Source organism: Phyllobates terribilis, unplaced genomic scaffold (genome assembly GCF_046119375.1).
Source record: "Phyllobates terribilis strain yellow unplaced genomic scaffold, ASM4611937v1 Scaffold_4__5_contigs__length_816908805, whole genome shotgun sequence".
NCBI classification, from domain to species: domain Eukaryota; kingdom Metazoa; phylum Chordata; class Amphibia; order Anura; family Dendrobatidae; genus Phyllobates; species Phyllobates terribilis.
In genome coordinates this window covers 5,591,224-5,611,636 of record NW_027362764.1, presented here as the reverse complement: position 1 = coordinate 5,611,636, position 20,413 = coordinate 5,591,224, and the positions used below count along the sequence as shown (strand labels likewise).

The following is a 20,413-nucleotide window of genomic DNA, read 5'->3' as shown; positions in this document are numbered from 1 at the left end:
GACGCAAAAACTAACACTGTGGGGTGGCGGGTTTATGTGACAAGCAGCCATGGTTTTCTAATCACCTGCAAAAAACGTGGTACCACTCACACGTCATTAACCCTATGTAACAACAATACCTTGAGGAGCTGGCAGGGCGTCTGCCCAAAGTTACTGATGATCCCCTCCAAAGCTTTCCTCTCCGTCTCATCCGCTATAGCATCCAAGTCCACCACACCTGCCAAAGAGAGAACGAGCTGGACACAAACCCAAAGGAGCGAGAGCCCATTACATCTACATAAACCCCCTGTAACAGTCCAAGGGCTGCAAGGCTTCTGCCCTGTCCTAGGACCGCCTGCATGGTGGCCGCCATCCCTCTCTCCACATGGCAGTCACATCTCCTCTGTCCTAGGACCGCCTGCATGGTGGCCGCCATCCCTCTCTCCACAAGGCAGTCACATCTCCTCTGTCCTAGGACCGCCTGCATGGTGGCCGCCATCCCTCACTCCACATGGCAGTCACATCTCCTCTGTCCTAGGACCGCCTGCATGGTGGCCGCCATCCCTCTCTCCACATGGCAGTCACATCTCCTCTGTCCTAGGACCGCCTGCATGGTGGCCGCCATCCCTCCCTCCACATGGCAGTCATATCTCCTCTGTCCTAGGACCGCCTGCATGGTGGCCGCCATCCCTCTCTCCACATGGCAGTCACATCTCCTCTGTTCTAGGACCGCCTGCATGGTGGCCGCCATCCCTCTCTCCACATGGCAGTCACATCTCCTCTGTCCTAGGACCGCCTGCATGGTGGCCGCCATCCCTCTCTCCACATGGCAGTCATATCTTCTCTGTCCTAGGACCGCCTGCAAGGTGGCCGCCATCCCTCTCTCCACATGGCAGTCACATCTCCTCTGTCCTAGGACCGCCTGCATGGTGGCCGCCATCCCTCTCTCCACATGGCAGTCATATCTTCTCTGTCCTAGGACCGCCTGCATGGTGGCCGCCATCCCTCTCTCCACATGGCAGTCATATCTTCTCTGTCCTAGGACCGCCTGCAAGGTGGCCGCCATCCCTCTCTCCACATGGCAGTCACATCTCCTCTGTCCTAGGACCGCCTGCATGGTGGCCGCCATCCCTCTCTCCACATGGCAGTCATATCTTCTCTGTCCTAGGACCGCCTGCATGGTGGCCGCCATCCCTCTCTCCACATGGCAGTCATATCTCCTCTGTCCTAGGACCGCCTGCATGGTGGCCGCCATCCCTCTCTCCACATGGCAGTCACATCTCCTCTGTCCTAGGACCGCCTGCATGGTGGCCACCATCCCTCCCTCCACATGGCAGTCACATCTCCTCTGTCCTAGGACCGCCTGCATAGTGGCCGCCATCCCTCCCTCCACATGGCAGTCATATCTCCTCTGTCCTAGGACCGCCTGCATGGTGGCCGCCATCCCTCCCTCCACATGGCAGTCACATCTCCTCTGTCCTAGGACCGCCTGCATGGTGGCCGCCATCCCTCCCTCCACATGGCAGTCATATCTCCTCTGTCCTAGGACCGCCTGCATGGTGGCCGCCATCCCTCCCTCCACATGGCAGTCACATCTCCTCTGTCCTAGGACCGCCTGCATGGTGGCCGCCATCCCTCTCTCCACATGGCAGTCACATCTCCTCTGTCCTAGGACCGCCTGCATGGTGGCCGCCATCCCTCCCTCCACATGGCAGTCACATCTCCTCTGTCCTAGGACCACCTGCATGGTGGCCGCCATCCCTCACTCCACATGGCAGTCACATCTCCTCTGTCCTAGGACCGCCTGCATGGTGGCCACCATCCCTCCCTCCACATGGCAGTCACATCTCCTCTGTCCTAGGACCGCCTGCATGGTGGCTGCCATCCCTCCCTCCACATGGCAGTCACATCTCCTCTGTCCTAGGACCGCCTGCATGGTGGCCGCCATCCCTCCCTCCACAGAGTGGTCACATCTCCTCTGTCCTAGGACCGCCTGCATGGTGGCCGCCATCCCTCTCTCCACAGAGTGGTCACATCTCCTCTGTCCTAGGACCGCCTGCATGGTGGCCACCATCCCTCCCTCCACATGGCAGTCACATCTCCTCTGTCCTAGGACCGCCTGCATGGTGGCCGCCATCCCTCCCTCCACATGGCAGTCACATCTCCTCTGTCCTAGGACCGCCTGCATGGTGGCCGCCATCCCTCCCTCCACATGGCGGTCATATCTCCTCTGTCCTAGGACCGCCTGCATGGTGGCCACCATCCCTCCCTCCACAGAGTGGTCACATCTCCTCTGTCCTAGGACCGCCTGCATGGTGGCCGCCATCCCTCCCTCCACAGAGTGGTCACATCTCCTCTGTCCTAGGACCGCCTGCATGGTGGCCACCATCCCTCCCTCCACATGGCAGTCACATCTCCTCTGTCCTAGGACCGCCTGCATGGTGGCCGCCATCCCACCCTCCACATGGCAGTCACATCTCCTCTGTCCTAGGACCGCCTGCATGGTGGCCGCCATCCCTCCCTCCACATGGCGGTCATATCTCCTCTGTCCTAGGACCGCCTGCATGGTGGCCACCATCCCTCCCTCCACATGGCAGTCACATCTCCTCTGTCCTAGGACCGCCTGCATGGTGGCTGCCATCCCTCCCTCCACATGGCAATCATATCTCCTCTGTCCTAGGACCGCCTGCATGGTGGCTGCCATCCCTCCCTCCACATGGCAGTCACATCTCCTCTGTCCTAGGACCGCCTGCATGGTGGCCGCCATCCCTCCCTCCACATGGCAATCATATCTCCCCTGTCCTAGGACCGCCTGCATGGTGGCTGCCATCCCTCCCTCCACATGGCAATCATATCTCCCCTGTCCTAGGACCGCCTGCATGGTGGCTGCCATCCCTCCCTCCACATGGCAATCATATCTCCTCTGTCCTAGGACCGCCTGCATGGTGGCCGCCATCCCTCCCTCCACATGGCGGTCATATCTCCTCTGTCCTAGGACCGCCTGCATGGTGGCCGCCATCCCTCTCTCCACATGGCTGTCACATCTCCTCTGTCCTAGGACCGCCTGCATGGTGGCCACCATCCCTCCCTCCACATGGCAGTCACATCTCCTCTGTCCTAGGACCGCCTGCATGGTGGCCGCCATCCCTCTCTCCACATGGCAGTCATATCTCCTCTGTCCTAGGACCGCCTGCATGGTGGCCGCCATCCCTCCCTCCACATGGCTGTCACATCTCCTCTGTCCTAGGACCGCCTGCATGGTGGCCACCATCCCTCCCTCCACATGGCAGTCACATCTCCTCTGTCCTAGGACCGCCTGCATGGTGGCCGCCATCCCTCCCTCCACATGGCAGTCATATCTCCCCTGTCCTAGGACCGCCTGCATGGTGGCCGCCATCCCTCCCTCCGGTCATATCTCCCTTGTCCTCTCACCTTCATAAGTGCAATAATAAAAGACGTTTAGCGCCTCCACAGCAGCCTCCCCCCGCTGCTTGCAACCGAAGATCAAGTCTATCCATTCATGAAGATGTGCAGAGACGAACTCTGATTCCTGGCGGGGAAGACGCCACATCCCGTTATTACAGTGATCGCGGTCCGCCATGACAGAAATGTGGCGCAGACGTCACAGACAGAGGAGAACCTACCAGAGCCTGCCGGTGCTTGTGGAGGAAGTCCTCCCGGGATGAGGCCCAGCGCGGCAACACCACATCAGCCACCGGACTATTGGAGACCTGGAGACACCCCAGATCGAAACCTGGAAGAAGCAAAGGGGTTACTGGGGGCGGGATTACTTCATATACGGACCCCTCCCCCTCGTAATACACTGACCCCCTCCCCCACGTAATACACACTAACCCCTCCCGACCCCACCCTGTAATGCACTTACCCCTCTCCCGCGTAAGACACACTGACCCCTCCCCTGCGTATAACATCGACCCCCTCCCCCGCATAATGCACTGACCCCCTCCCCCACGTAATGCACTGACCCCCTCCCCTGCATAATACACACTGCCCCCCTGTGCATCAAACAAAAAATAACAAATTTAAGAAAAATAAATTATATATATATATATATAAAAATATATAAACGTCGCCCGGCTGGAGGGAGGGTAAGGGGTGCAGGTCAGGATGGCGCTCTGTGGCTGCTTCCTTCCACCTTGCCCCCCCCACAATCGCTGACGCTGCGCCCCTCCCCCGACTACCATTCTCATTCTCCAGGAATTCAGGAAAATAGAAGAACTCTGGAATCAGCTCTTTGACGTCCACGGGGTTCTCCATGCGGGCCTGCCAGGCGGCGGGGATGGAGTGGAACTGACGGTCTGAGCAATCAAACCTGAGAAAGGGGGGAAAGAAGAGATGAGCAAGGACTGCACAAATGCCCCCCGTGCAGCATCCGGCAGGATGATGGCCGCCCCCCGCCTCACCGGCCGCTCTGCAGCTGAATGTGCAGGGTGGTGAACGGCTCCATGCGGATCATGTAATGCATCACTCCCGCTGCGTTGGAGTAGTGGGTGCCATAATGGAACTTGTCCACTGTTCCTGTGGGGTCTTCAAAGCTCTCGTACCTGCGGGGGGATAAAAAGAGAGAATGACGCCTGTCACCGGATCTCCATCCACATCACAGCTCCTCGGAGGCAAAGTGCTGTGCAACGATGGGGGCTGTGCTCCCCACTTACTTCTCTTTCACCTCCCGGGCGTGCCGCTCATTCACCACCCCGATGGGTTTGGAGAGGTCGCGGAAGACCTCCGGGTCACTCAGGTCCAGGGTTTCAGAAATAAAATCTCTTAATATCCAAGGGAACTAGAATGGATGAAATAGAGAAGCAGAAACCTGTGTAATAGAGCAGGAATGAAAATGTATGGCTGTTGCATCACATCTCCAATCACATCCAAAGCTGCGTTCAGTACACTGATGGCTGCAGGCACTACAAGTCACAGCCGGAGACTGCCAGCTGACAGCTTCCGATCAGCTCGGAGGGAGATGTAGCCTTATAAACCAGCAATATCATTTATAGGCAGTGAATGACCTGGCAGAATTCTGAATGCAGCTCTAAATGTGACATATCGTGTGTGCTCACCACAGGATACTGCGACAGGTCGTTGTACGTCCTCCCGGCGATCGTGTTCAGCTGCATAAGGTACTCGAAATTAGAAATCTCCCTCCACACCCATTTCTGCAGAGAGATAGATAAGTCCAGTGAGAAGATGGGGCACAGCAGCAAAATGCCGCGCGGCGGGTGCAAAATGCAGCACGGCGGGTGCAAAACGGCGCGCGGCGGGTGCAAAATGACGCGCGGCGGGTGCAGATTCCTGGGGCGTCACTGAAAATAAAGGGGTTCATGCACATAACACCAAAAAAAGGATTTTCTGAAATTTCCCCGACCACTTCAGCCGCGATGGTCCCTGATGGTCTTTGTTTATTTCCTTGCAGCAATGACATGATGCACATCACTTGACCACTGCAGCCAATCATTTGTCTCAGTGGTCTTGAGTCACACATGCTTGCATCACCGATGAGGTGAGTGATTGACTGCAGGGTGACCTAGATGTCCATGACATCATCCCATTGGCTCCAGATGCCCACTGAGTGTCACATACCTGGGTCAGTCCTGAGGCCTGAAGAAGCTCCTGAGGGGACCGCCTCCCGAATAGAAACTGGTTGGGGGGATTTAATCCTAGAATCCGGGAATACACCACATTCCTGACCTGCAAAACAACAAGAAAAGTGACCAATCCGAGAAAAGGGAAAACTATAAATGTGGTATTGACTGCAAGGATCCCCCTAATGGTGGCTGTATAAATCTGTATGTAGTGAGCTCCCTCTAGTGGTGGCTGTATAAATCTGTATGTAGTGAGCTCCCCGTAGTGGTGGCTGTATAAATCTGTATATAGTGAGCTCCCCCTAATGGTGGCTGTATAAATCTGTATGTAGTGAACTCCCCCTAGTGGTGGCTGTATAAATCTGTATGTAGTGAGCTCCCTCTAGTGGTGGCTGTATAAATCTGTATGTAGTGAGCTCCCTCTAGTGGTGGCTGTATAAATCTGTATGTAGTGAGCTCCCTCTAGTGGTTGCTGTATAAATCTGTATGTAGTGAACTCCCTCTAGTGGTGGCTGTATAAATCTGTATGTAGTGAGCTCCCTCTAGTGGTGGCTGTATAAATCTGTATGTAGTGAGCTCCCTCTAGTGGTGGCTGTATAAATCTGTATGTAGTGAGCTCCCCCTAGTGGTGGCTGTATAAATCTGTATGTAGTGAGCTCCCTCTAGTGGTGGCTGTATAAATCTGTATGTAGTGAGCTCCCTCTAGTGGTGGCTGTATAAATCTGTATGTAGTGAGCTCCCTCTAGTGGTGGCTTTATAAATCTGTATGTAGTGAGCTCCCTCTAGTGGTTGCTGTATAAATCTGTATGTAGTGAGCTCCCCCTGGTGCTGGCTGTATAAATCTGTATGTAATGAGCTCCTCCTAGTGGTGACTGTATAAATCTGTATGCAGTGAGCTCCCTCTAGTGGTGGCTGTATAAATCTGTATGTAGTGAGCTCCCCCTGGTGCTGGCTGTATAAATCTGTATGTAGTGAGCTCCCCCTGGTGCTGGCTGTATAAAGCTGTATGTAGTGAGCTCCTCCTAGTGGTGACTGTATAAATCTGTATGTAGTGAGCTCCCTCTAGTGGTGGCTGTATAAATCTGTATGTAGTGATCTCCCTCTAGTGGTGGCTGTATAAATCTGTATGTAGTGAGCTCCCCCTGGTGCTGGCTGTATAAATCTGTATGTAGTGAGCTCCCCCTAGTGATGGTTGTATAAATCTGTATGTAGTGAGCTCCCTCTAGTGGTGGCTGTATAAATCTGTATGTAGTGAGCTCCCCCTGGTGCTGGCTGTATAAATCTGTATATAGTGAGCCCCCCCTAGTGGTTGCTGTATAAATCTGTATGTAGTGAGCTCCCCCTGGTGCTGGCTGTATAAATCTGTATGTAATGAGCTCCCTCTAGTGGTGGCTGTATAAATCTGTATGTAGTGAGCTCCCTCTAGTGGTGACTGCATAAATCTGTATGTAGTGAGCTCCCTCTAGTGGTGACTGCATAAATCTGTATGTAGTGAGCTCCCTCTAGTGGTGGCTGTATAAATCTGTATGTAGTGAGCTCCCTCTAGTGGTGACTGCATAAATCTGTATGTAGTGAGCTCCCTCTAGTGGTGACTGTATAAATCTGTATGTAGTAAGCTCCCCCTAGTGGTGGCTGTATAATCTGTATGTAGTGAGCTCCCTCTAGTGGTGGCTGTATAAATCTGTATGTAGTGAGCTCCCTCTAGTGGTGGCTGTATAAATCTGTATGTAGTGAGCTCCCTCTAGTGGTGGCTGTATAAATCTATATATAGTGAGCTCCCACTAGTGGTGGCTGTATAAATCTGTATATAGTGAGCTCCCACTAGTGGTGGCTGTATAAATCTGTATGTTGTGAGCTCCCTGTAGTGGTGGCTGTATAAATCTGTATGTAGTGAGCTCCCTCTAGTGGTGGCTGTATAAATCTGTATGTAGTGAGCTCCCCCTAGTGGTGGCTGTATAAATCTGTATATAGTGAGCTCCCCCTAGTGGTGGCTGTATAAATCTGTATGTAGTGAGCTCCCTCTAGTGGTGGCTGTATAAATCTATATGTAGTGAGCTCCCTCTGGTGGTGGCTGTATAAATCTGTATGTAGTGAGCTCCCCCTAGTGGTGGCTGTATAAATCTGTATGTAGTGAGCTCCCTCTAGTGGTTGCTGTATAAATCTATATGTAGTGAGCTCCCTCTGGTGGTGGCTGTATAAATCTGTATGTAGTGAGCTCCCCCTAGTGGTGGCTGTATAAATCTGTATATAGTGAGCTCCCCCTAGTGGTGGCTGTATAAATCTGTATGTAGTGAGCTTCCTCTAGTGGTGGCTGTATAAATCTGTATGTAGTGAGCTCCTCCTAGTGGTGGCTGTATAAATCTGTATGTAGTGAGCTCCCTCTAGTGGTGGCTGTATAAATCTGTATGTAGTGAGCTCCCCCTAGTGGTGGCTGTATAAATCTGTATGTAGTGAGCTCCCTCTAGTGGTGGCTGTATAAATCTGTGTGTAGTGAGCTCCCTCTAGTTGTGGCTGTATAAATCTGTATGTAGTGAGCTCCCTCTAGTGGTGGCTGTATAAATCTATATGTAGTGAGCTCCCTCTAGTGGTGGCTGTATAAATCTGTATGTAGTGAGCTCCCCCTAGTGGTAGCTGTATAAATCTGTATGTAGTGAGCTCCCCATAGTGGTGGCTGTATAAATCTGTATATAGTGAGCTCCCACTAGTGGTGGCTGTATAAATCTGTATGTAATGAGCTCCCCCTAGTGGTGGCTGTATAAATCTGTATGTAATGAGCTCCCACTAGTGGTGGCTGTATAAATCTGTATGTAGTGAGCTCCCTGTAGTGGTGGCTGTATAAATCTGTATGTAGTGAGCTCCCTCTAGTGGAGGCTGTATAAATCTGTATGTAGTGAGCTCCCTCTAGTTGTGGCTGTATAAATCTCAATGTAGTGAGCTCCCTCTAGTGGTGGCTATATAAATCTGTATGTAGTGAGCTCCCCCTAGTGGTGGCTGTATAAATCTGTATGTAGTGAGCTCCCTCTAGTGGTGGCTGTATAAATCTATATGTAGTGAGCTCCCTCTGGTGGTGGCTGTATAAATCAGTATGTAATGAGCTCCCTCTAGTGGTGGCTGTATAAATCTGTATGTAGTGAGCTCCCCCTAGTGGTGGCTGTATAAATCTGTATGTAGTGAGCTCCCCCTAGTGGTGGCTGTATAAATCTGTATGTAGTGAGCTCCCTCTAGTGGTGGCTGTATAAATCTGTATGTAGTGAGCTCCCCTAGTGGTGGCTGCTTAAATCTATATGTAGTGAGCTCCCCCTAATGGTGGCTGTATAAATCTGTATGTAGTGAGCTCCCTCTGGTGGTGGCTGTATAAATCTGTATGTAGTGAGCTCCCTCAAGTGGTGGCTGTATAAATCTGTATGTAGTGAGCTCCCTCTAGTGGTGGCTGTATAAATCTGTATGTAGTGAGCTCCCTCTAGTGGTGGCTGTATAAATCTGTATGTAGTGAGCTCCCTCTAGTGGTGGCTGTATAAATCTGTATGTAGTGAGCTCCCCCTAGTGGTGGCTGTATAAATCTGTATGTAGTGAGCTCCCCCTAGTGGTGGCTGTATAAATCTGTATGTAGTGAGCTCCTCCTAGTGGTGGCTGTATAAATCTGTATGTAGTGAGCTCCCTCTAGTGGTGGCTGTATGAATCTGTATGTAGTGAGCTCCCTCTAGTGGTGGCTGTATAAATCTGTATGTAGTGAGCTCCCTCTAGTGGTGGCTGTATAAATCTGTATGTAGTGAGCTCCCCCTAGTGGTGGCTGTATAAATCTGTATGTAGTGAGCTCCCTCTAGTGGTGGCTGTATAAATCTATATGTAGTGAGCTCCCTCTGGTGGTGGCTGTATAAATCTGTATGTAGTGAGCTCCCTCTAGTGGTGGCTGTATAAATCTATATGTAGTGAGCTCCCCCTAGTGGTGGCTGTATAAATCTGTATGTAGTGAGCTCCCCCTAGTGGTGGCTGTATAAATCTGTATGTAATGAGCTCCCTCTAGTGGTGGCTGTATAAATCTGTATGTAGTGAGCTCCCTGTAGTGGTGACTGTATAAATCTGTATGTAGTGAGCTCCCTCTAGTGGTGGCTGTATAAATCTGTATGCAGTGAGCTCCCCCTAGTGGTGGCTGTATAAATCTGAATGTAGTGAGCTCCCTCTAGTGGAGGCTGTATAAATCTGTATGTAGTGAGCTCCCTCTAGTGGTGGCTGTATAAATCTGTATGTAGTGAGCTCCCCCTAGTGGTGGCTGTATAAATCTGTATATAGTGAGCTCCCCCTAGTGGTGGCTGTATAAATCTGTATGTAGTGAGCTCCGCCTAGTGGTAGCTGTATAAATCTGTATGTAGTGAGCTCCCTGTAGTGGTGACTGTATAAATCTGTATGTAGTGAGCTCCCTCTAGTGGTGGCTGTATAAATCTGTATGCAGTGAGCTCCCCCTAGTGGTGGCTGTATAAATCTGAATGTAGTGAGCTCCCTCTAGTGGTGGCTGTATAAATCTGAATGTAGTGAGCTCCCTCTAGTGGAGGCTGTATAAATCTGAATGTAGTGAGCTCCCTCTAGTGGAGGCTGTATAAATCTGAATGTAGTGAGCTCCCTCTAGTGGAGGCTGTATAGATCTGTATGTAGTGAGCTCCCTCTAGTGGAGGCTGTATAAATCTGTATGTAGTGAGCTCCTCCTAGTGGTGGCTGTATAAATCTGTATGTAATGAGCTCCCTCTAGTGGTGGCTGTATAAATCTGTATGTAATGAGCTCCCTCTAGTGGTGGCTGTATAAATCTGTATGTAGTGAGCTCCCTCTAGTGGAGGCTGTATAAATCTGAATGTAGTGAGCTCCCTCTAGTGGAGGCTGTATAGATCTGTATGTAGTGAGCTCCCTCTAGTGGAGGCTGTATAAATCTGAATGTAGTGAGCTCCCTCTAGTGGTGGCTGTATAAATCTGTATGTAGTGAGCTCCCTCTAGTGGTGACTGCATAAATCTGTATGTACTGAGCTCCCTCTAGTGGTGGCTGTATAAATCTGTATGTAGTGAGCTCCCCCTAGTGGTGGCTGTATAAATCTGTATGTAGTGAGCTCCCCCTAGTGGTGGCTGTATAAATCTGTGTGTAGTGAGCTCCCTCTAGTTGTGGCTGTATAAATCTATATGTAGTGAGCTCCCTCTAGTGGTGGCTGTATAAATCTATATGTAGTGAGCTCCCTCTGGTGGTGGCTGTATAAATCTGTATGTAGTGAGCTCCCCCTAGTGGTGGCTGTATAAATCTATATATAGTGAGCTCCCCCTAGTGGTGGCTGTATAAATCTGTATATAGTGAGCTCCCACTAGTGGTGGCTGTATAAATCTGTATATAGTGAGCTCCCACTAGTGGTGGCTGTATAAATCTGTATGTTGTGAGCTCCCTGTAGTGGTGGCTGTATAAATCTGTATGTAGTGAGCTCCCTCTAGTGGTGGCTGTATAAATCTGTATGTAGTGAGCTCCCCCTAGTGGTAGCTGTATAAATCTGTATGTAGTGAGCTCCCCCTAGTGGTGGCTGTATAAATCTGTATATAGTGAGCTCCCACTAGTGGTGGCTGTATAAATCTGTATGTAATGAGCTCCCCCTAGTGGTGGCTGTATAAATCTGTATGTAATGAGCTCCCACTAGTGGTGGCTGTATAAATCTGTATATAGTGAGCTCCCTCTAGTTGTGGCTGTATAAATCTATATGTAGTGAGCTCCCTCTAGTGGTGGCTGTATAAATCTATATGTAGTGAGCTCCCTCTGGTGGTGGCTGTATAAATCTGTATGTAGTGAGCTCCCCCTAGTGGTGGCTGTATAAATCTATATATAGTGAGCTCCCCCTAGTGGTGGCTGTATAAATCTGTATGTAATGAGCTCCCACTAGTGGTGGCTGTATAAATCTGTATATAGTGAGCTCCCACTAGTGGTGGCTGTATAGATCTGTATGTAGTGAGCTCCCTGTAGTGGTGGCTGTATAAATCTGTATGTAGTGAGCTCCCTCTAGTGGTGGCTGTATAAATCTGTATGTAGTGAGCTCCCCCTAGTGGTGGCTGTATAAATCTGTATGTAGTGAGCTCCCCCTAGTGGTGGCTGTATAAATCTGTATGTAGTGAGCTCCCTCTAGTGGTGGCTGTATAAATCTGTATGTAGTGAGCTCCCCTAGTGGTGGCTGTTTAAATCTATATGTAGTGAGCTCCCCCTAATGGTGGCTGTATAAATCTGTATGTAGTGAGCTCCCTCTAGTGGTGGCTGTATAAATCTGTATGTGGTGAGCTCCTCCTAGTGGTGGCTGTATAAATCTGTATGTAGTGAGCTCCCTCTAGTGGTGGCTGTATAAATCTGTATGTAGTGAGCTCCCTCTAGTGGTGGCTGTATAAATCTGTATGTAGTGAGCTCCCTCTAGTGGTGGCTGTATAAATCTGTATGTAGTGAGCTCCCCCTAGTGGTGACTGTATAAATCTGTATGTAGTGAGCTCCCCCTAGTGGTGGCTGTATAAATCTGTATGTAGTGAGCTCCTCCTAGTGGTGGCTGTATAAATCTGTATGTAGTGAGCTCCCTCTAGTGGTGGCTGTATAAATCTGTATGTAGTGAGCTCCCTCTAGTGGTGGCTGTATAAATCTGTATGTAGTGAGCTCCCCCTAGTGGTGGCTGTATAAATCTGTATGTAGTGTGCTCCCCCTAGTGGTGGCTGTATAAATCTATATGTAGTGAGCTCCCTCTGGTGGTGGCTGTATAAATCTGTATGTAGTGAGCTCCCTCTAGTGGTGGCTGTATAAATCTGTATGTAGTGAGCTGCCCCTAGTGGTGGCTGTATAAATCTGTATGTAGTGAGCTCCCCCTAGTGGTGGCTGTATAAATCTGTATGTAATGAGCTCCCTCTAGTGGTTGCTGTATAAATCTGTATGTAGTGAGCTCCCCCTAGTGGTGGCTGTATAAATCTGTATGTAGTGAGCTCCCTGTAGTGGTGACTGTATAAATCTGTATGTAATGAGCTCCCTCTAGTGGTTGCTGTATAAATCTGTATGTAGTGAGCTCCCTCTAGTGGTGGCTGTATAAATCTGTATGCAGTGAACTCCCCCTAGTGGTGGCTGTATAAATCTGAATGTAGTGAGCTCCCTCTAGTGGAGGCTGTATAAATCTGTATGTAGTGAGCTCCCTCTAGTGGTGGCTGTATAAATCTGTATGTAGTGAGCTCCCTCTAGTGGTGGCTGTATAAATCTGTATGTAGTGAGCTCCCCCTAGTGGTGGCTGTATAAATCTGTATGTAGTGAGCTCCCCCTAGTGGTGGCTGTATAAATCTGTATGTAATGAGCTCCCTCTAGTGGTTGCTGTATAAATCTGTATGTAGTGAGCTCCGCCTAGTGGTAGCTGTATAAATCTGTATGTAGTGAGCTCCCTGTAGTGGTGACTGTATAAATCTTTATGTAGTGAGCTCCCTCTAGTGGTGGCTGTATAAATCTGTATGCAGTGAGCTCCCCCTAGTGGTGGCTGTATAAATCTGAATGTAGTGAGCTCCCTCTAGTGGTGGCTGTATAAATCTGTATGTAGTGAGCTCCCTCTAGTGGAGGCTGTATAAATCTGAATGTAGTGAGCTCCCTCTAGTGGAGGCTGTATAGATCTGTATGTAGTGAGCTCCCTCTAGTGGAGGCTGTATAGATCTGTATGTAGTGAGCTCCCTCTAGTGGAGGCTGTATAAATCTATATGTAGTGAGCTCCCTCTAGTGGTGACTGTATAAATCTGTATGTAGTGAGCTTCCTCTAGTGGTGGCTGTATAAATCTGTATGTAGTGAGCTCCCTCTAGTGGTGGCTGTATAAATCTGTATGTAGTGAGCTTCCTCTAGTGGTGGCTGTATAAATCTGTGTGTAGTGAGCTCCCTCTAGTGGTGGCTGTATAAATCTGTATGTAGTGAGCTCCCTCTAGTGGTGGCTGTATAAATCTGTATGTAGTGAGCTTCCTCTAGTGGTGGCTGTATAAATCTGTGTGTAGTGAGCTCCCTCTAGTGGTGACTGTATAAATCTGTATGTAGTGAGCTTCCTCTAGTGGTTGCTGTATAAATCTGTATGTAGTGAGCTCCCTCTAGTGGAGGCTGTATGTATCTGTATGTGGTCAGCCCCCCCTGGTGGTGGCTGTATAAATATGTAGTGAGCTCCCCCTAGTGGTGGCCGTAGACCTGTATAATCCATCTGAGCCGATATTATTGTGCCTTTGGCTGGTAGTGTGACATTGATCAGTTGCCCCTGGTCGCTGCCCCCTAGGGGTGAAGATGACCGCCCCGGCAGACAGAGATGAGTGCTGCTATAATAACCTTTTTCTTAAAGTTCACAAAGTAATTGGCCTGATCGATGAAGAAGAACTCCAGAGCGGATCTCCGCAGATTATACCTCCGCAGATGGACCTCGCGGAGCTGCGACAGGGGGCGTTTAAAGTCATAGCCAATACCTGCACACAGAAGGAAATCATGCCGCATTATACTTATTTTCAAGATCTCTGCCTGCGGTCAGTGAACGTGAAGAGCTGTAGAAAACGCCAGCGTCGTTACCTTCCTCCGTCTCCTCCTTCTCGCTGCTGAGGTCATAGAAGTAAATGTGCTGCGTGGTGACCTCCAGACGCCCGGGGATGACCGCCACGATGGTGATGAGCTCGCAGTCCTCCGAGATCACCAGCTTCTCCTTCTGACTCGGCTCCTGGATCTCCACGCTGCGGCACAGGAGGCAGGGGATCAGAGGGGGCAGCGGACACCCGGCCGCACACGATGGAGGCGGAGGGGCTTAGTGCCCAGGAATCAAGGGGTCTTCCTAGATTATGGGTTCGCGAGGTCACTGCTCCCACTGGTGACTGGCCCCTTCCTCACCCCCCCCCCACTATCAAGGTGGTATAAAAGTAATAACCGGCACAGCAGCCGAAAATCACATTAGATCAATGATCACTGAACCAATCCCACTAATTTCCAATAGAGAAATAGATTGTGAACTTCTAAAGTCATAGATGATGGGAGTTACACATTGCATGATAGGGAGAGTAGATCATGGGCTTCTGGGCTCATGGATATAGGAAGCGATCAATGAGACCAAACTGTGAACCCCTGGAGAGATGGATGATGGGAGTGATACATTCAGTATGTGACAGGGAGATAAGATTGTGAGCTCCTAGGTTCATAGACGATGGGAGTGATTTTTGCTCACTGGTAAATATTCTGCAGGTCTTCCTCGGCCAACTGATCGTCCTCCTGTTCATTCACTTTTGCCTCCTTTGCAACAGCAAGCGGGAAAGAATCTGTCACTATCAGGCCAGCATCAGTACCTGAGGGGAAGGTAAATGTCATTAATGGCAGCCGTCCATGTGTCACTGCCCCCTGAGCTATGATCTGGACACAGCATGCACACAGCCGTCCATGTGCCACTTACCCACCACCACCCGTCAGTTGTGATCCTGGGACAACATGCACACAGCCGTCCATGTCTCACTGACCCACCACCACTCCTAAGCTGTGATCCAGAGACAGCATGCACACAGCCATCCATGTGTCACTGATGCACCACCGCCCCTGAGCTGTGTTCCGGAGACAGCATGCATAGCGCTGTCCATGTGTCACTGACCCCTCCACCGCCCCTGAGCAGTGATCTGAAGACAGCATGCACACAGCTGTCCATGTGTCACTGTCCCCTCCACCGCCCCTGAGCTGTGATCTAGAGACAGCATGCAAACAGCTGTCCATGTGTCACTGACCCCTCCACCGCCCCTGAGCTGTGATCTGGAGAGCGCATGGACACAGCCGTCCATGTGTCACTGACCCCTCCACCGCCCCTGAGCTGTGATCTAGAGACAGCATGCACACAGCCGTCCATGTGTCACTGACCCCTCCACCGCCCCTGAGCTGTGATCTAGAGACAGCATGCACACAGCTGTCCATGTGTCACTGACCCCTCCACCGCCCCTGAGCTGTGATCTGGAGAGCGCATGCACACAGCCGTCCATGTGTCACTGACCCCTCCACCGCCCCTGAGCTGTGATCTAGAGACAGCATGCACACAGCCGTCCATGTGTCACTGACCCCTCCACTGCCCCTGAGCTGTGATCTAGAGACAGCATGCACACAGCCGTCCATGTGTCACTGACCCCTCCACCGCCCCTGAGCTGTGATCTGGAGAGCGCATGCACACAGCTGTCCATGTGTCACAATGTCAGGGTAAAAAAGAATGTATATATATTTTCTCTACTTTTATACGCTTTATGTACTAACCACCATTTTGTGTCTTATAACAATAAGCTTTCCTTGCTACGTATTACTTAAATCGAAACTTAAACTAAGACAGTTCCAGTGTTGCCAAGACTTATTTCAGAGAAACGAAACAAGATTATAAGCTGACGGCTGCAATATCTGCCCAGAGACTGAGATAAGGAGATGTGGTCCAATCAGGAGTGGCCAGACACTGGACTTTCATGGCTTACCCCGCCCCGGACAACCCCTTTCCCCTCCCCATTATGTAGTGTATTTAGGTTTGTGTATGTAGGAATAAACACAGAACATTGCTGAGAACGTTGTCTGTAGTAGTCTTCTGAGCGTGCTCTGAGTTTGAACCAGCTTGTTGTCTGACTCATTCTTTGAATGGTTGACCCATGCTCATAGCCTTAATTTGGAGTGACTGGAGGACGAGTGGAATGTCATCACGACCCCCACAACTGTCCCCTCCACCGCCCCTGAGCTGTGATCTGAAGACAGCATGCACACAGCTGTCCATGTGTCACTGTCCCCTCCACCGCCCCTGAGCTGTGATCTAGAGACAGCATGCACACAGCCGTCCATGTGTCACTGACCCCTCCACCGCCCCTGAGCTGTGATCTGGAGAGCGCATGGACACAGCCGTCCATGTGTCACTGACCCCTCCACCGCCCCTGAGCTGTGATCTGGAGAGCGCATGGACACAGCCGTCCATGTGTCACTGACCCCTCCACCGCCCCCCGAGCTATGATCCTGGGACAGCATGCACACAGCCGTCCATGTGCCACTTACCCACCACCACCCGTCAGTTGTGATCCTGGGACAACATGCACACAGCCGTCCATGTCTCACTGACCCACCACCACTCCTAAGCTGTGATCCGGAGACAGCATGCACACAGCCATCCATGTGTCACTGATGCACCACCGCCCCTGAGCTGTATTCCGGAGACAGCATGCACAGCGCTGTCCATGTGTCACTGACCCCTCCACAGCCCCTGAGCTGTGATCTGAAGACAGCATGCACACAGCTGTCCATGTGTCACTGTCCCCTCCACCGCCCCTGAGCTGTGATCTAGAGACAGCATGCACACAGCCGTCCATGTGTCACTGACCCACCACCGCCCCTGAGCTGTGATCTGGAGAGCGCATGGACACAGCCGTCCATGTGTCACTGACCCCTCCACCGCCCCCCGAGCTATGATCCTGGGACAGCATGCACACAGCCGTCCATGTGCCACTTACCCACCACCACCCGTCAGTTGTGATCCTGGGACAACATGCACACAGCCGTCCATGTCTCACTGACCCACCACCACTCCTAAGCTGTGATCCGGAGACAGCATGCACACAGCCATCCATGTGTCACTGATGCACCACCGCCCCTGAGCTGTGTTCCGAAGACAGCATGCACAGCGCTGTCCATGTGTCACTGACCCCTCCACAGCCCCTGAGCTGTGATCCGGAGACAGCATGCACACAGCCGTCCATGTGTCACTGACCCACCACCGCCCCTGAGCTGTGATCTGGAAACAGCATGCACACAGCTGTCCATGTGTCACTGACCCACCACCGCCCCTGAGCTGTGATCTAGAGACAGCATGCACACAGCCGTCCATGTGTCACTGACCCCTCCACCGCCCCTGAGCTGTGATCTGGAAACAGCATGCACACAGCTGTCCATGTGTCACTGACCCCTCCACCACCTCTGAGCTGTGATATGGAGACCGCATGCACACCGCCATCCTCACCCAGGTTGTCGCGGAGGGCACTGGCCTCACTGTGTGCATCAAACTGGTAATTGGGCACCAGCTTCAGCCGCATTCTGGAGTAGGTCTCGGCACTGGACAGCTTCCACCGCACCTCCGCCGGGTTCCTGTAAGAGGACAGATGAGTTACTGATACCTGGAGACCCCCAGCAGCGAGCGGAGACCCTCAATGAGAACTCACTGGTGGGCCCAGGCTCCGCGTGGGCCGGTCAGCAGGCGCAGCAGCGACCTCCACTGTCTGAGCACAGCGCTGTGGTGGCTGTTGATCTGCTTCAGCACGCTGTTATAGCGCTGGTTCTCCAAGCGGATCCTCTTCAGGACGGGCTCCAGCACCAGCTCCTGCACAAAGATGGCGCCAGACGGGCGAAACGCGAGAAGTCATATCTACGGCTCCGACAAGACACAGCCTTATGTGGGTTATACTCCAATCACATCCAGAGCTGCAATCCTAATGTGGCAGCTCTGGAGGTGACTGGTGGATAAGACACGATGTAACAGTAGAATAGTGACTGCAGCTCTGGAGGTGACTGGTGGATAAGACACGGTGCAACAGCAGAATAGTGAGTGCAGCTCTGGAGGTGACGACTTACCTGAAATCTGCCCTTGCTCTCCCCCTTCTCAGTCTCTCTCCGTAGGGAGCTGCTCATTAGGGCATCGTAGCAGGAGTTCCAGAAGGACGACATCTGGTTGTGGCTTTTTGTAAACGTCTCCTTTTCTAGTTGCTCCATTGCTGGCTGGACCTGGTGAGGAGGAAGGAGCCGCGTTACTTACACTGGCGTTATATGTCCCAGTTCCTCCTAGCTGGAGGTCGGAGTTTGAATGGAGGAGCAGGGTCTCGTACACTGCCGCTACATTCATTGTCTATAGGACTGATGGAGACATGCACAACCACGCCACCACATACTGTACAGCCGCCTTATACAGTCACCGTCGCTCCACACAGCCGCCACCACACAGCCGCCGCCCCATACAGTCATCACTCCATACAGCCGCCGCCCCATACAGTCATCACTCCATACAGCCGCCGCCCCATACAGTCATCACTCCATACAGCCATCACTCCATACAGCCATCACTCCATACAGCCATCACTCCATACAGTCATCACTCCATACAGTCATCACTCCATACAGCCGCCGCCCCATACAGTCATCACTCCATACAGCCGCCGCCCCATACAGTCATCACTCCATACAGCCGCCGCCCCATACAGTCATCACTCCATACAGCCGCCGCCCCATACAGTCATCACTCCATACAGCCATCACTCCATACAGTCGCCAACCCCCCAGTCATCACTCCATACAGCCGCCGCCCCATACAGTCATCACTCCACACAGCCGCCGCCCCATACAGTCATCACTCCATACAGCCGCCGCCCCATACAGTCATCACTCCATACAGCCGCCGCCCCATACAGTCATCACTCCATACAGCCATCACTCCATACAGCCGCCGACCCCCCAGTCATCACTCCATACAGCCGCCGCCCCATAGTCATCACTCCACACAGCCGCCGCCCCATACAGTCATCACTCCATACAGCCGCCGCCCCATACAGTCATCACTCCATACAGCCGCCGACCCATACAGTCATCACTCCATACAGCCATCACTCCATACAGCCGCCGCCCCATACAGTCATCACTCCATACAGCCATCACTCCATACAGCCGCCGACCCCCCAGTCATCACTCCATACAGCCGCCGCCCCATACAGCCGCCGCCCCATACAGTCATCACTCCACACAGCCGCCGCCCCATACAGTCATCACTCCATACAGCCGCCGCCCCATACAGTCATCACTCCATACAGCCGCCGCCCCATACAGTCATCACTCCATACAGCCATCACTCCATACAGCCGCCGACCCCCCAATCACTCCATACAGCCGCCGCCCCATACAGTCATCACTCCACACAGCCGCCGCCCCATACAGTCATCACTCCATACAGCCGCCGCCCCCCCATACAGTCATCACTTCATACAGCCGCCGCCCCATACAGTCATCACTCCACACAGCCGCCGCCCCATACAGTCATCACTCCATACAGCCATCACTCCATACAGCCGCCGCCCCATACAGTCATCACTCCATACAGCCGCCGCCCCATACAGTCATCACTCCATACAGCCATCACTCCATACAGCCGCCGACCCCCCAGTCACACTCCATACAGCCGCCGCCCCATACAGTCATCACTCCACACAGCCGCCGCCCCATACAGTCATCACTCCATACAGCCGCCGCCCCATACAGTCATCACTCCATACAGCCGCCGACCCCCCAGTCATCACTCCATACAGCCGCCACCCCATACAGTCATCATTCCATACAGCCGCCGACCCCCCAGTCATCACTCCACACAGCCGCCGCCCCATACAGTCATCACTCCACACAGCCGCCGCCCCATACAGTCATCATTCCATACAGCCGCCGACCCCCCAGTCATCACTCCATACAGCCGCCGCCCCATACAGTCATCACTCCATACAGCCGCCGCCCCATAGTCATCACTCCATACAGCCGCCGCCCCATACAGTCATCACTCCATACAGCCGCCGCCCCATACAGTCATCACTCCATACAGCCGCCCCATACAGTCATCACTCCATACAGCCGCCGACCCCCCAGTCATCACTCCATACAGCCGCCGCCCCATACAGCCGCCGCCCCATACAGTCATCACTCCACACAGCCGCCGCCCCATACAGTCATCACTCCAGTCGCCGCCCCATACAGCCGCCGCCCCATACAGTCATCACTCCATACAGCCGCCGCCCCATACAGTCATCACTCCATACAGCCGCCGCCCCATACAG

The 20,413-nt window shown here is 52.2% G+C and overlaps 1 protein-coding gene across 4 annotated transcripts in view; it reads right to left on the bottom strand.

Annotated features, from left to right (window-relative positions):
* NBEAL2 (neurobeachin like 2) overlaps window positions 1–20,413 on the bottom strand; it is a 127,653-nt gene that overhangs the window by 14,768 nt on the left and 92,472 nt on the right. For all 4 annotated transcript variants that reach the window (XM_073677094.1, XM_073677092.1, XM_073677093.1 and 1 more), the window contains 14 exons: window positions 18,180–18,329; window positions 17,771–17,928; window positions 17,572–17,696; window positions 14,785–14,902; window positions 14,142–14,299; window positions 13,908–14,041; window positions 5,578–5,685; window positions 5,058–5,153; window positions 4,656–4,780; window positions 4,404–4,544; window positions 4,182–4,312; window positions 3,624–3,733; window positions 3,412–3,529; window positions 120–217 (listed from right to left, as the gene is read on the bottom strand). In XM_073677094.1, the coding sequence (XP_073533195.1) occupies window positions 120–217; window positions 3,412–3,529; window positions 3,624–3,733; window positions 4,182–4,312; window positions 4,404–4,544; window positions 4,656–4,780; window positions 5,058–5,153; window positions 5,578–5,685; window positions 13,908–14,041; window positions 14,142–14,299; window positions 14,785–14,902; window positions 17,572–17,696; window positions 17,771–17,928; window positions 18,180–18,329 (1,770 nt within the window). The remainder of the gene's footprint in view (window positions 1–119; window positions 218–3,411; window positions 3,530–3,623; window positions 3,734–4,181; window positions 4,313–4,403; window positions 4,545–4,655; window positions 4,781–5,057; window positions 5,154–5,577; window positions 5,686–13,907; window positions 14,042–14,141; window positions 14,300–14,784; window positions 14,903–17,571; window positions 17,697–17,770; window positions 17,929–18,179; window positions 18,330–20,413) is intronic.